Below are 14,874 nucleotides of genomic sequence, written 5' to 3'. Positions count from 1 at the left end.
CAATGGTCCCTGTTCCAGAACCTTCCATGTCTCCCTCACCTCTGTTCTGAGCTACAGAACACGGTACAATTGTTTCAGACCCCGGAGCGTCTTGCACTTATATCTCATTCAGTGTGGTTCCTTGGCTCCCCACCTTCCCCCCAAAGCCATTATTAAGCCACCAGCACCCCACTCTGGAGGAAACGTGGTAACAGGGGGTTCGCTGAGAACCCTCGGGGCTCCACCAGAGTCACTTTGAGATGCAACAGGCTTTGAACACCCCACTCCCAGGGTGCCCGGGCCAGTACCCTAAGGTCCACACAACAAGCAAGCCCGGGAGGCGAGGGCAGCTGGCTCCATGGCCTGCCTCTGGCTGTGAGCTCTGCGGCCTGGCCAAGCCAGGGCGAGACCTGGGAGGTGCCCAGAGCAGCCACGTAAACAGGGCCCACAAGCGTGTGCACGTGCTCGAGTGTGCGCGTGCCGCCTGGGAGCCTCTACCTGCTGATGGAAAAGATCCTCCTCTCCAAACTCGGCCGCCTCGTCCTCACCCTCCTCCCCGTCCTCGGCCTCCCGCGCCACCGAGGACTGCTTCACGGTTCTCATGGCCACTTCCTGTGCAAGACGACACAGCAGCTGCAGACGGCCACCCCAGGTGCTGGGGGCCCAGCCCACAGGCGAGGTGGTCAGGATGCTCGGATGCCCAGGACCCGGCCCAAGCTGCGCTCACGTGCCCTGCTGGCCAAGTCCCCGCCCCAGGAGGGACGCCAGGACCGAGGCAGAGGGAGGTGCTCACCTCCCCGTCAGCATTGACCAGGATGGTCCGGAAGCTCTCGCCCGTGCCCCAGCTGTTCTGGCTCTTCCACACGAGCGTTGACGGGGGGCTGTGAGCCACCCCTGCACCGGCTGCCCATACCTGGGGACACAGGAGGGCCTCCCGGTTAATGTCAGCTCCGGTCCCAGTGGCATGTACCACCAGCCGGCCCTCTATCACAGGCTCCCTCGATGCCCTGGGTGTTTAATCCTCCTGGCCCTACTGGGTCCTGGCTAGAGATGACAGTCACCAGGGTATGGTAGAAGAGACTGAGGTTCACAGTGACCAGGGCAAACGGGCCAGGCTGGAATCGGAAGCCCTAGAGTCCATGCCTATTGGCTGTCATGTGTCTCACCAGTGCCTGGACAGACAGCCCAGACAGCCTGGACTCAGCCCCACCTCCACCATGGACCCCCAGCACATCACTTAGGCCCTCCCAAGGGCTCCAGGGAAGCCCGGATGAAGAAACACTGGCACACAGGTGATCTGTGACAGCAGGCAGCTGTTCTCAGCGCCGGGGCTCCATCCCTGTAATGTTCTCCCCCCGCACCCCGGTCCCCCCACCCCATCCCAGTCGCACCTCACATCCCGCCCGCTCCCTCTCCGCAGCCACCTACCGTGACCGTCTGGCCGGCCCGCAGCACATACTTCGGCGTGAACTTGTAGGCGATCTCCTCCCCTTCTAGGATCTGCCTCTTGATCCTCCAGTTGCCCAGAGACTGATCCTGGCAAAGGGGACGGGCGTTGGCCCACGTCTCCGAGAAGACCCAGCGGGCTCCCCACGGGCTGGGTGGGGGCCTCACCTTGTCCGAGCTGTTCTTCAGCTGCACGAACTTGCCCTCCAGGTCGATCTCCTCGATGCTGATGCTGCCCGAGGCCGAGGCCTGCTGGGCCAGGCGGAAGCTGCTGCTGCTGGAGCCGGTGCCGCTGGAGCCCATGCCCAGTGGCTCCTCCACCTCCAGCCGCTTCCGCTTGCTGCGGCCCAGGCGCCCGGACACGGACACGCTGCTGCCGCTGCTGCTCGATGTGGCCCGCGAGATGGTGATGCGCGATGACGGGCTGGGGGACAGCTTCAGCCTGGGGGGCGGGGTCGCGGGGTGCCTGGTGACTCAACCCGCCCGGCCCGGGACAACACGCTCGCCTCACCCCCACCCCCGCCGCGCTGCGCCCACCTCTCCTCCTCGCCCTCCAGGAGCTTGCGGTAGGCGCTGATCTCCATGTCCAGGGCCAGCTTGACGTCCAGCAGCTCCTGGTACTCGTTCAGCTGCTGCTGCATCACGTCCCGCATCTCCGTCATCTCCCGCTCCTTGGCGTCCAGCATCTTACGGAACTTGTCCCGCTCCCCGGCCACGGTCTCCTCCAGCTCCCGGATCCGGTCCTCGGCCGCATTCGCCTGGGGCAGGGTCCACGCGCGTCACAGGGGGAAGCCCGGCCTCTTCCCCGCACCGACGACAGCGGTAGGGACGACGGGACGGGGCCTGAGGAGGGGTCAGGGGGCTCTGGCCAGTCACCTGCTTCTGGAGGCCGGAGAGCTGGTAGCTGAGGGACTCAACCCGCATGCGGGCCTCCTTAAGCTCCTCCCGAGCGGCGCTGGCGGCCTTGTCGTTCTGGTCGGAGCTCAGCTTGGCGTTGTCCAGCTGCGGGGAGACGAGAGTGCGTGAGAGCCCGGGAAAGCCCGCGCGGGGCTGGGTGGGGCTGGGCGGGGCTGGACGCGGCGCTGGCGGGGCAGGGCGGGGCAGGGCGGGGCAGGGCGGGGCACACGCGCACCTTGGCCTGGTAGGTCTGCTCCAGCTCCAGGCGGTACAGCCGCACTTGCTCATCGTGCTGCGCCCGCAGCTCCTCCAGTGCCTGGGCCATCTTGAAGTCATACTCCTGCTGCCGGCTGCTGTCCACCTCCACCAGGCGCCGCTCGTGTCGCCGTCGCGTCTCCCGCACCTCCTGGGGACACAGCCGCGCGCTCACCGCCCAGGCCTGCTCACCAGCGTCCTGGACCCACCAGGGGCTGGACCGAGGACACGGTTCACCACTGAAGAGCGGCTGCCCAGCGTCTCCCAGCTGACGGCCAATCAACACACGTGCCCCTCCACACATGGGAGCAACACTCAGTAATGAAAAGGGGTGAAGCCCTGACACTCGCTACAACGTGGATGGACCCTGAGAACACGAGAGAAGTGAGAGAAGCCAGACACAGGACACGCAGCGTGTGATTCCACTGACGGAAACGTCCAGAACAGGCAGATCCACAGACACAGAGAGTGGGTTCGTGGTTGTCAAGGACTGGGGAGGGGGATGCAGTGACTGCTGATGGGGACGGGGCTTCTATTGGGGTGATGGAATGTTCTGGAATTAGAGGTGATGGTTACACAATACTGTGAATGTGCTAAATTTCATTAAATTAATTGTATACTTTAAAACAGTTTTGTTATATTAAAAAAAACTGGAACGCTAATGGTAACGGGTACAGTTTCTTTTGGGGGGTGACAGAATGTTCTGGAATTAAGCAGTGATGGCTGCACAGTTCTGTGAATGGACTAAAAATCCAGTCTAAATTGTAAACTTTGAAAGATTTCTGGTATGGGAATGTTTCAATAAAGCTGTTATTAAAAAAAAGAATTCCTGATGGAGCCCATCCCGGGTGTCTGAGGTCCGAGACAGGACAGCAGTGGGTCGAGACAGTGACCAGCTGACAGATGCCCCAGCCACATGTGCCAGGAGTTGACCAGACAGCGGTGGAGTCAAGGGCAGAGGGGGCAGCCCCAGAGCTCAGGGCCTCAGACGAAGCTCACTCCACAGACCTCAGTCACTCATCTCTGGTACCGGTTTGTGGAACAATAGGAATTGTTTCTAAAGAAAGCCAAGCATTTACAAAGGAGTGTGGTGGACCCTCAGCAGAATGCCCACCCCGCCCCCAGGCCCGCCTCAGGGACCCTCCCACCCCCCCCCCCCACGTGGCCTCCTCACAGGATCCCTGACAGATGTGAGCTTCTTCTTGGCGCCCCTGGCCGCTCTGGCTAGAGCGGGGCCTGGCTGGAGCTGGAAGCCGCTCTGTGGCTGCATGGGCACCCTTCCCGCCAGCACTCTTCCAGAGCAGTGAGCGTGGGAGGTGGCCCGGCCCCCAGGGTTCTGTTCTGCACCACGACAGCACAATGGGCTGTGATGAGGTGGGAGGGCCCGGGGAGCCCCGAGGCCCAGCAATGAGGAGGCGGGGGAGGGTCTGCAGGGGGCTGAATTGCGGCCCTCCCAAAAGGTGTGCCCATGTCCTGGTCCCCAGAACCTGTGAGTGTGACCTTCCTGGACAAAGGGTCTTTGCAGATGTGATTAAGGGTCTCAAGACCATCCTGGATTATCCGGGTGGCCCTAAGTCTGAGGACAAGTGTCCTTGGAAGACACAGATGAGCAGGGGAGAGGCAGAGAGTGACGGCCACGTGACGACAGAGGTGGGCATCAGGGTGACGTGGGAAGGAGGGAGCACCCTGGTTCCGCCGGGCGGGGCCCCACCTCCTCAAAGACGTCCTTGCGGAAGGCCAGTTCCTCCTGCAGGCTCTGGCAGCGGTTCTCCAGGTCCACGCGCATCAGCGTCTCCTTCTCCAGCTGTTTTTTGGCCACTGTGTGCCCATCCTCCGCCTGAAGACGTGGGACAAGCAGCTGGTGACGCTGTCTGCCTCAGCAGGCGGTCCTTGGGGGCCTGCAGCCCACCCACAGCTACCTTGGCCAGCTGGGCCCTCAGCTCCACCACGTCGTTCTCCAGGGCGCGCTTGTCGCTGAGAGCAGCGGCCAGCTCTGCCTCACTCTGGTGGAACACGGACTCCAGGTCCTTGACGCGGCCCTGGGCCACCATCAGCTCGCCCTCCCTCTTCTTTGCGCTGAAAGTCAGGGGCAGAAGTTAGCAGGCAGCCCCGATGCCCAAGGCCAACTTCACGTCTGCCTCTGGGCCCCGGGTCCCGACCTAGCATCCCTCTCAGTAGCACGGCCTCACCTCTTGGCACCAAAGGTGCCCCATCTTCAAACCCACTCTGTATCAGGGGGACCCCGCCAGCCGCTCAAAATAACCCTCAAGACGTGGGTTTTCATGTCCTTTTCCAAGACTTTTGGGCACAGGAAGGGTCATTTAGAGGAGAACTCTGATTTTTTTTTTAATGTATTATTTATTTACTTTTTTTTTTTTTTGGCCACGCCGTGCGACTTGCAGGATCTTAGTTCCCTGACCAGGGATCGAACCCGCACCCTTGACAGTGAAAGTGCCAAGTCCTAACCACTGGACGACCAGGGAATTCCCTGTGTATAATTTATTAAAGTAACAAATTAAAACCTCGGCCTGGGGCTTCCCTGGTGGCGCAGTGGTTGAGAGTCCGCCTGCCGATGCAGGGGACACAGGTTCGTGCCCCGGTCCGGGAAGATCCCACATGCCGCAGAGTGGCTGGGCCCGTGAGCCATGGCCGCTGAGCCTGCGCGTCCGGAGCCTGTGCTCCACAACGGGAGAGGCCACAACAGTGAGAGGCCCGTGTACCGCAAAAAAAAAAAAAAAAAAAACCTCGGTCTTTGAAAAGTCGATCTCATTTGTAAACGTAAGCTATTTTAGGCGGGCTTGCCCAGCTTCTAACAGACAATTATCTCCAACATGAAATATTTAAGATGCCAAATAGATTTTTCTAACACACAACTCTTAAAAAAGGGGGAACATTTCTGAATGCTGCTCTAAATCTCCTTGGGGTTGACAGCTTGCCCACTTCCCCACCAAGGAACTGAAACTGCCCGGCAGCAGGGGGGACAGCCAGGGTCTCTCCCAGTGGGCACTGCAAGAGGTGGAGCAGCAGCCCTGGCAGCCCACCCCCTTCCCTGGTCCTGACAACCACAGACGTCCCCAGGACCATGCCCGGTGTCCCCTGGGGGCCGGACCACCCTGGGTGACAACCACTGGCAACACCACACCAGTTCGAGGGGACGGGGCATAAAGTCCGGTGACTTCGGCCTCCAGGCTGACCCCGTCCTCACAGGAGCTCTGTGCGGGTGTTGCACGATGGCCTCTATGAGGGTCTGGGGGCTTGCAGCCCACATTCCTGAGCTTAAGCCACACAGTCCCGGTTCTTCCACTCACGGCGTGGGGCTGCAAACCCCACATCCCTGGAGGGTTTGGGGAAACTAGAACCATCTGACACACCATTCCTGAGGACCAGCTTCATGAAAAGACCGTCCTCACACTAGAGATACATCTGCCAATACCCCTGTCTTCGTGGAGAACTTTCTCATAGGTGCAGACAGCAGTGCAACGTGCTGCCCTCAGCCGAGACCGGCGCGGTCCGAGGCTGGATGAAGCAGGAAGGGACGGGTGTGTGCGGGGCAGGAGCTGCTGGGCGTGGCCCTTGAGCCGGAGCCGCGAAGCCAGGGGCTGGGCCTCGTCTTTGGCAGGATCGGGGCGTCGGGCAGAGCAGAGTGCAGAGGAGTGAGGTGAGGCGCGCAGGCAGGTCAAGGTCAGCCACAAGGCGAGGGCGACAGCAGCAGAGGGATCAGGAAACGTGACAGATTTCTAGATGTCTTCACCCCATGCTAGGGCTCTGCAGAACGACACAGAATGGTCCAGAAAGCAGGGGTGCCAGCAGCCCTCACTGGCTTACGTGCCTGCTTCTTAACAGCTTCCAGGCGCGAAAGCAGATTCCTCCCCTGGAGCCCTAATTCCGGGAGGATTAGGCGGGAGCACCCGGCCTGTCAGTCCTCCACTTGACCACCTGCGTTTCCATCATCACAGGGTTTTCGCAATATATTTGGTAGGAAAAGAAAAGCACTGCTGTAACCTGTCAGGAGGTTCACCTTGCTCGCTGTCACGTGCCACCCACACCTGTCTGTGAGGGCTGCGAGCCGAAGAGCAGGAAGCAAGGCTGTTGGGCAAAGCACCTGTGGATGTGAGTGCCCACAGCCCGGGAAGCTTTCCTCCCAGAGCAGGGGCCAAAGCAAAAGCCACCAGCCCGGGTGCCCGACGGCGGACACAGCTGCTACCCTAAGCTGTCGCAGGAGCCTGGAACACGGCCGAGGGGCTGGGACGGCATCACGACACAGGTGCCATCGATGACCAAGCTCGAGGTCAGGAAAGCCTTGTGTTGTCTGACGGCGTCCACCTTGAGTTTAAATTTAAAAAGGTGGAAAAGAAATGCACCAGGTTGGCCTCGGAGATTCTGTCTGGGCAGAGGCTCATGGAGACTTTCATTTTTCTCTTGAAATTAAATGCATTATCTGCTTTCTCGCCAGGGAGTATCTATGACTCTGATAAGCAGAAAGAAACGTGACCTCTCGGCCCAGACAAGGAGCAACACGCAGGTTAAAGGTGTCTGGGAGGTTCAGGGCCTGAGAGGGGCCGGGGGAATTCCAGAATTCTCCTAATCTTCTCCAAGAAGCTCAAGTCCCTTTTTAATTAAAAAATGTAATAAATTAGGAATTCCCTAGTGGTCCAGTGGTTAGGACTCCGCGCTTTCACTGCCGAGGGCATGGGTTCAATCCTCGGTCGGGGAACCAAGATCCCGCAAGCCGGGAGGTGTAGCCAAAAGGGAAAAAAAAAAAGTAATAAATTGATGGGATATCCAGTTTACCTGGCTGTTTTAAAAGTATACAGATTGCCTTTGCTGCTCATCAAAGACCAAGTGACTATACTGTGCGGGTCTGTCTCTGGGCTCTCTGTTCTCTTCCACAGAGGAACCAGAAACACATCACCAAGTGACAGAAGACAGTCTGAGAAGGCGACACACAGTGATTCTAACTCCAGGACATTCTGGAAAAGGCAGAGCTATGTGGGGACAGTAAAAGGATCCTTGGGAAAAAAAAAAAAGGATCCTTGGTTTCCAGGGGTTGGGAGAAAGCATGAGTCAGAGGAGCACAGGGGATTTTCAGGGCAGTGAAACTACTCTGTGTGATACTGTGATGGTGGACGCGTGTCAGTGTACATTTGCCCAAACCCAGAGACTGCAGGACACCAACGGAGAACCCCTATGTCAACTACAGACTTCAGCTAAGAAGAATGTATTAATATTGGCTCTTTGGGCTTCCCTGGTGGTGCAGTGGTTGAGAGTCCACCTGCCAATGCAGGGGACACGGGTTCGTGCCCCAGTCTGGGAAGATCCCACATGTCGTGGAGTGGCTGGGCCTGTGAACCATGGCCGCTGAGCCTGCACGTCCAGAGCCTGTGCTCTGCAACGGGAGAGGCCACAACAGTGAGAGGCCCGCGTACAGCAAAAAAAAAAAAAAAAAAAATATTGGCTCTTCAATCGTGACAAGGCAGCACACCCATTACTGCAAGGTGGTCATCATCGGGGACCCTGGAGAGGGATTTGGGGAAACCTGTACTTTCCACTCATTTTCCTGTAAACCTAAAACTGTTCAAAAACAAAAAAAATCTCTATTAATGATAATTTAGAAGTCTACTAATTAGAAAAAAATGAAAAAGAACCCTGCAAACGTGAAGGTGGCAGTCAGCTGCTGCTGGGACTATGAATGGGGACTGGAGACCGGGTCCAGGCCTCAGTCCTGGTCCCTGCCACGCCAAGGGACCATGGATGACTCCTCCCCACACCTCATCCTCGGCTTCCCCTCTAACCGGAGTTGATGCCAGCCAGGACCTGCTGGGGTCGCCGTCAGCAGGGAGGAGATCTGGTGTCCCTCACGGAGTCCTTTATCTAAACACTCCACGAGTTTACATCACTTTATTCCTTCTGCTACCATCACCACCAGCACCACCTTGTCCTCCAAATTTCCTGAGCCTTCTACTCGGGAACAGGTGGGAGACGGTGCTCAAGAACGGGAAGAGAAGGTCACCCGCCGCCCCCGGCTTCCCCGGCTGGGCTCTGTGACCTGAGGCACCCCTCCTCTGGGGAAGGGGAAAGGCACAGGGCTACCAGCTACCAGGGATTCAGTCCCAGGAGAGCTGCTGGGTTTTAACTCTTCCTGGGGCCAAATTATATTGGGGGATAAAGGCTCTAGACGGGGCGGCCAGAGGGCCAGGCCACAGAGGCCGCACCCACCCACCCAGCGGCCCCCAGAACCCACACGGCTCGCTCCCAGGAGGGCTGCCCGAGCCGGGGGCCCCGCTCAGATGGGAGCCGCCACCTCGCACAGGGCGACAACCCCTGCCCCGGGCCCCTGTGCGCCCCAGAATCAGGTGACATCGTGCCGGCTGCAGCCCCACCTCTTGTTGGCTTCCTCCAGGTCGGCCCTCAGCTTCCCAGTTTCGATCTGCAGCCGGGCTCGGTCCCGGGCTGTCTCGTCCAGCACCCGGCGGGCATCAGCCAGCTCCGCCTCATACAGTGTCTTGATGCCGCTCACCTGGGGGGACAGCCAGGCCGAGGTGAAGCCCACCCTTCCCCACCAACACGGCTCCCGCTCACCCCGACACTGCCCCACCTGCCCCGGGCCACACCAGCCTGTCCAGGTCACTGGTCCCCATCACTGCCCGCCGCTAGGTCGCACCTGCCAGCTGGGCACACACCTCAGGTCTCCCATCAGCCTCCCTGCCCCGCGCCAAGGGGCACAGGGCCGTGAGCGTGTTTACAAATATCTGGAACCAACAGGACAGTGAGACACCACCTCCCCCCCACGAGGATGGCTACCGTGGAAACGACAGTCGATAACAAGTGCTGGTGAGGTTAGGGAGGAATCGGCACCTCCACGCACGGCCAGGGGATTAAAACGGTACAGCCACCACGGCAGACAGTCTGGCATTTCCTCAGATGGACAAACAGAGCAACCACCAACCCAGCAATTCCACCCCCAGGAATCTACCCGGGAGAAATAACACACATCTTACACAAGACCCATGCGCATGCGTTCACAGCCCCATCACTCCTCATGGCCCCAACGTGGGAACAACCCAAATGCCCATCAGCAGATGACAGATAAACAGAATGTGGTCCCTCCACACATGGGAGCACCACTCAGTTGTGAGAAAGGGTGACGCCCTGACACTCACTCCAACGTGGACAGACCCTGAGAACACAATGCTCAGTGAGAGAAGCCAGACACAGGAGGACACACGGTGTGTGATTCCATCGATGGGAAACGTCCAGAACAGGCAAATCCCCAGGGACAGACAGTGGGTTCATGTCAAGCGACTGGATGAGGGTGAGGGGGTGACCACTAATGGGGCCGGGGCTTCTTTTGTTTTTTTTTTTTAGTGCAATTCTGTTTTGTTATGTTTTTTTTGAGATATAGTTGATGTACGATATTATGTAAGTTTCAGGTATATGACACAGTGATTCGCAATTTTTAAGGGTTATACTCTATTCATAGTTACTAAAAAATATTGACTATACTCCCTGTGTTGTACAATATATCCTTGTAGCTTATTTACTTCATACATAACGGTCTGTTCCTCTTAATCCCCTACCCTATCTTGCCCCTCCCCAAGAAGGGGTTTCCTTTGGGGAGATGGCTGCACAGCTCTAAATATATTAACCACTCCTGAACTTAGAGCAGAGTTTAACTGGGTGAACTGCATGAGACGGGAATTATACCTCAATAAAGTGGTTAAAACACTTTTGGGGGCTGACACAGAAGGCAGAGGGTGACAAGGCAGCTGGCTTTGAAAGTGGCACCATTTCCCACAAAACTACAACAGAGCAGTGAGTGTCTGTGCCAGGGGTCAGAGGTCAACTTAAGGCCTGGGAGGGTCACTCCCCTCCCTTGCACAGGAAAGGCCCCTGAGCTGACGAGGCTCAGGGGAGCTGCCAAGGACCTGCCACTTGGTTGGGTGACCACCATCCCCGTTTGCCTGGGACCGAGGGGATTCCAGGATGTGGGATTTTTGAGGGTTCAAACCGGAATGTCCCAGGCAGATCAGAACAAATCCAGAAGAGGTGGGATTTAATAGCCAGTCTGATCTCAGACTCCCACCCTCTCCGGCTGGGGCCTGGCTCTCCCACCTCAATCCAGCACTCCTGGTCATTTCATCCCACAGGTAGGGGGGGTATGGGCTCTTAGCCCCATTTCACAAATGGGGAAGCTGAGGCACAGGACAGCACACTGCCCTCTCCTGACCTGTCAAGGTACGGGGCAGAGCAGTCCGCTGGGGGCAATTCCGAGAGGAGGACACGCAGGGCATGTGTCTCTGCCCTCTCTCCCCGCCCATCCAGTCACCTTCCAGAACTTTCCTAACCCCAGTGGAGGGCCTGGCACCTAGACAGGGATCTCAGACAAGATCTCCGGCCCCACAGGCTGGGTTCCTACTGGGGACCTGTCTCTCCAGCCTCCCCTCATGGCACGAGGGGCGCAGATGGACCAACACGACAGAACATCAAGGTGAGATCAGAACAGAAACTGTTGGGGCTCAAGGGGCAGGAAACCCAGCACGAGATCCTGCATGTGCGCCTGATGCTTATCCACAGTGCACGTCAGCATTAATTTCGACTTTTGAAATATCCCATTAAGATACCACTCATGGGGACCTGCCTGGTGGTCCAGCGGTTAGGACTCTGTGCTTCTACTGCAGTGGGTGTGGGTTCAATCCCTGGTTGGGGAAGTTCCATGTACCACGCGGGGCGGCCAAAAAAAAAAAAAAAAGGTACCACTCACACCCCTAACCCGGCCTGCCCATGAGAAAACACCAGATGAACCCCAATGGGGACACTCCTGTCCCCACCTCACAGCTGCCAGGGCCCCAGGAACCAGGAAAGGTGGGGAACCAGCACATCCCACAGGGGCCCAGGAGATGGGAGACCTGGATGTCACAGGGGTCCTGAGGGGTCCTGGGGCAGAGAGGATGGTGGGTCAGCTCAGGAGATCTGAGCAAAGCTGAAGTGATGCAGCACTGTCGGAGAGCAAGCTGTGAGACACACTGACGTGAGATGCTGATGGGGACCCAGTACCGCCCTCAACCTTTGTCTATACACCTAACACTGACCCAAGAAGTAAGCTCGAGGGGCTTCCCTGGTGGCGCAGTGGTTAGGAATCTGCCTGCCAATGCAGGGGACAGGGGTTCAAGCCCTGGTCCGGGAAGATCCCACATGCCGCGGAGCGACGAAGCCCGTGCGTCACAACTACTGAGCCTGCGCGTCTGGAGCCTGTGCTCCGCAACGGGAGAGGCCGCGACAGTGAGAGGCCCGCGTACTGCGATGAGGAGCGGCCCCCACTCGCCGCAAATAGAGAAAGTCCTCGCACAGAAACGAAGACCCAACACAGCCAAAAATAATTAATTAATTAATTTTTTTTAAAAAAGAAGTAAGCTCGAGCAATTCAAAATACATCGTGCGTTCATCTCTGTGAGCGAGAACGTGGGCGTCCCACTAGATTCCGTGCCCAAGGCGAGGGCCTCACTTGTCCTAGGCCATCTTGGGTGACTCTCGGGGGTCTTGTTAAAGAGCAGGCAGACCTCAGGGACACAGAGGGTCCCGTTCCAGACCCCTGCAATAAAGCGAGTATCACAATAAAGCGAGTCATACGAATTGTTTGGTTTCCCAGTACGTATAAAAGTTATACACAAAAGGACTTCCCTGGTGGCACAGTGGTTAAGACTGTGCTCCCAATGCAGGGGGCCCAGGTTTGATCCCTGGTCAGGGAACCAGATCCCACATGTATGTTGCAACTAGAGTTCATATGCCACAACTAAGGAGCCCGCCTGCTGCAACTAAGGAACCGACATGCCACAACTAAGGAGCAGGCAAGCTGCAACTAAGGAGCCTGCCTGCTGCAACTAAGACCCGGCACAACCAAATAAATAAATTAAATAAATAAATAAATATTTTTTTTTTAAAAGTTATGCCCAGGGAATTCCCTGGCGGTTCAGTGGTTAGGACTCTGCACTTTCACTGCCAAGGACGTGGGTTTGATCCCTGGGAATGGATCTTTATCCCACAAGCCGCATGGCTCAGCTAAAAAAAAAAATTATGCTCACACTATCCTGCAGTCTATTGGCTGTGCAATAGCCTTGTGGCAAAAAAAAACAATGCACAGCCCTTATTTAAAAATACCCTATTAGGACTTCCCTAGTGGCGCAGTGGATAAGAATCCACCTGCCAATGCAGGGACATGGGTTTGATCCCTGGGCCGGGAAGATCCCACATGCCGTGGAGCAACTAAGCCTGTGAGCCACAACTACTGAAGCCCACACGCCTAGAGCCCGTGCTCCGCAACAAGAGAAGCCACCGCAGCGAGAAGCCCACACACTGCAGCGAAGAGTAGCCCCTGCTCGCTGCAACTAGAGAAAGCCTGTGCGCAGCAACGAAGACCCAACACAGCCAAAAATATATATAAATAAATAAATTTTTTTAATTTTTTAAATTTAAAAAAATAAAAATACTTTATTGCTAAAAAATGCTGTCACCTGAGCCTCAGCAAGTTGTAATCTTTTTGCAGTAGTAACATCAAAGGTCACTGATCACAGATCACCATAACAAATAACACAAATGAAGAAACTGGAAATATCTGGAGAAAGATCAAAACGTGACACAGAGACCTGAAGGGAACAGACTTGCCCAAGGCAGTGTTGCCACAGACCTTCAATTTGTAAAAAGGCAGTGTCTGTGCAGCGCAATGACCCGAGATGTGTCTGTGCTCGGTTCTCACAGCGTTTTGGGCGTGCGCGCGCATGTGCACACCCATCTGTGTGTCTTAGTAAGGCAATCCTCTACAGCCAGGACTGCAAACTCAGGCCCAGGCGCCAAAATTCCAGCCCACCAGCTGTTTTTGTCCAGCCTGTGGGACTAAAATGGTTTTTATGTTTTCAAATTGGCTGGGTGAAAAAAAAGAAAAAGGTATCTCATGACACAGGCACCCATATGAAGTGCACATTTCAGTGTGTATACATAAAGCTTTATTGTCAGGCAATCTGCGCATTCCTCCATGTACTGCCCGGGGCAGCTTCCCCACCACAAAGGCCGAGCTGAGTGCTCAAGCCTGAAACCATCAGCCCACAAAGCTGAGAACAACTCCAGCCCTTTCCAGAAAACATCTGCCGAACCCAATCGACAGCACTGGGACGATGGAGAAAATTCTATCTAGAGGAGGACGCGCAGATGGCCAATGTCACAAAAGCTCTTTCAACCAGTGAACAGGGGTTCTCCGGGCAGGCCTGTGCCTCCCTGCACTGTGACACTTGGGACAGTCCTGTGGGAGCCCCGGGCACAGCTTGGGCCTTTAGTTCTGTCTTTTCTGGCCGGTGCGGAACGATCGCCGAGCTTGAGGAATCCCAGCAAGTGTGCTGCCGTGGAGCAGCAGGGCTCGCGTCACCCGACGTGGCCTTTTCCTGGGGCCCCAGACTTACCCTGTGAGGACCCGCCTGCGTCCCAGGGATTGAGAACCACAGCCAAACACCGGCCCTCCCCAAACTCCCAGAGCCCAGCTCAGCTCTTGCTCCCAGAGTCCACCTGGGGAGCACCCTCCGACCCCCGCAGCAATGGGACACCTGGGCAGCAAGGGGGAAGAAAGCGAAGCCCAGAGGAACTCAACATCCGATGCGGAGGCTCCCCGGAGAACCCCCCTCCCTCCCTGGCCCACTCCTGCCCCCTCAGCACCCATGATCCTTCTCAAACAGAAATCTGGCCAGCCCCCAGCCTCCCAGAAACCCTCCAGTGACATCTGCACGTGGCATTCGCCCCATTACCGCTCACCCGGCCAGAAGATGCATCATCTGACTTCCGATGGGAAAGGCTAGAGTCTACAAGTGGCCAGCCCAGGCTTGTGGATGGGAATCTGACTTTTTACCTTATGCCCCTGGACCCTTCGGATTGATTACAAGCACACAGTGTGCTCACAACATTTTAAACTGCATCATCACAGGATTCCTTAAGTGGCTTCTCAGCCTTGACACTAATGGCATTTGGGGCCAGATCATCCTCTGTGGGGGACCCTCCTGAGCTCTGCGGGGTGTGGAGCAGCATCCCTGCCCCCCCCAAGTGTGACAACCACAGATGTCCCCAGCCATCACCCAGTGTTCCCTGGGGGCAGATTCCTTCCAGGTGAGGAGCTGCGGAACAGGTAAAGTGCCCTCTGGGAGGCCTGACACACCACGCCCCCCACGCCCTCCATGCCTCATCCCGCCCGCTCCAGCCCGAGCCCTGGCGGCTCCCTGAACCTGCCTGGCCCGCCCATCAAGCCCCGCCCCTCCGTAACCC

At 57.1% G+C, this 14,874-nt stretch overlaps 1 protein-coding gene across 9 annotated transcripts in view; it reads right to left on the bottom strand.

Annotated features, from left to right (window-relative positions):
- LMNB2 (lamin B2) overlaps positions 1–14,874 on the bottom strand; it is a 37,237-nt gene that overhangs the window by 2,775 nt on the left and 19,588 nt on the right. Inside the window, exons 3-12 of one of the 9 annotated variants that reach the window (XM_049708174.1) lie at positions 8,958–9,094; positions 7,369–7,507; positions 4,497–4,653; positions 4,289–4,414; positions 2,558–2,728; positions 2,302–2,427; positions 1,963–2,183; positions 1,408–1,867; positions 773–892; positions 478–591 (exon numbers count right to left, since the gene is read on the bottom strand). In XM_049708174.1, the coding sequence (XP_049564131.1) occupies positions 478–591; positions 773–892; positions 1,408–1,867; positions 1,963–2,183; positions 2,302–2,427; positions 2,558–2,728; positions 4,289–4,414; positions 4,497–4,653; positions 7,369–7,409 (1,536 nt within the window). In that variant the 5' untranslated portion in view covers positions 7,410–7,507; positions 8,958–9,094. Of the gene's footprint in view, positions 1–477; positions 635–772; positions 893–1,407; positions 1,868–1,962; positions 2,184–2,301; positions 2,428–2,557; positions 2,729–4,288; positions 4,415–4,496; positions 8,919–8,957; positions 9,095–14,874 lie in introns of those variants that run through there. The other 8 variants (XM_004285850.4, XM_049708173.1, XM_049708171.1 and 5 more) reach the window with 8 other exon arrangements.

Source organism: Orcinus orca, chromosome 3, assembly GCF_937001465.1.
Source record: "Orcinus orca chromosome 3, mOrcOrc1.1, whole genome shotgun sequence".
Taxonomy (NCBI): domain Eukaryota; kingdom Metazoa; phylum Chordata; class Mammalia; order Artiodactyla; family Delphinidae; genus Orcinus; species Orcinus orca.
The sequence above is the reverse complement of the archived record's forward strand: the minus strand, read 5'-3'. Positions and strand labels throughout refer to the sequence as shown.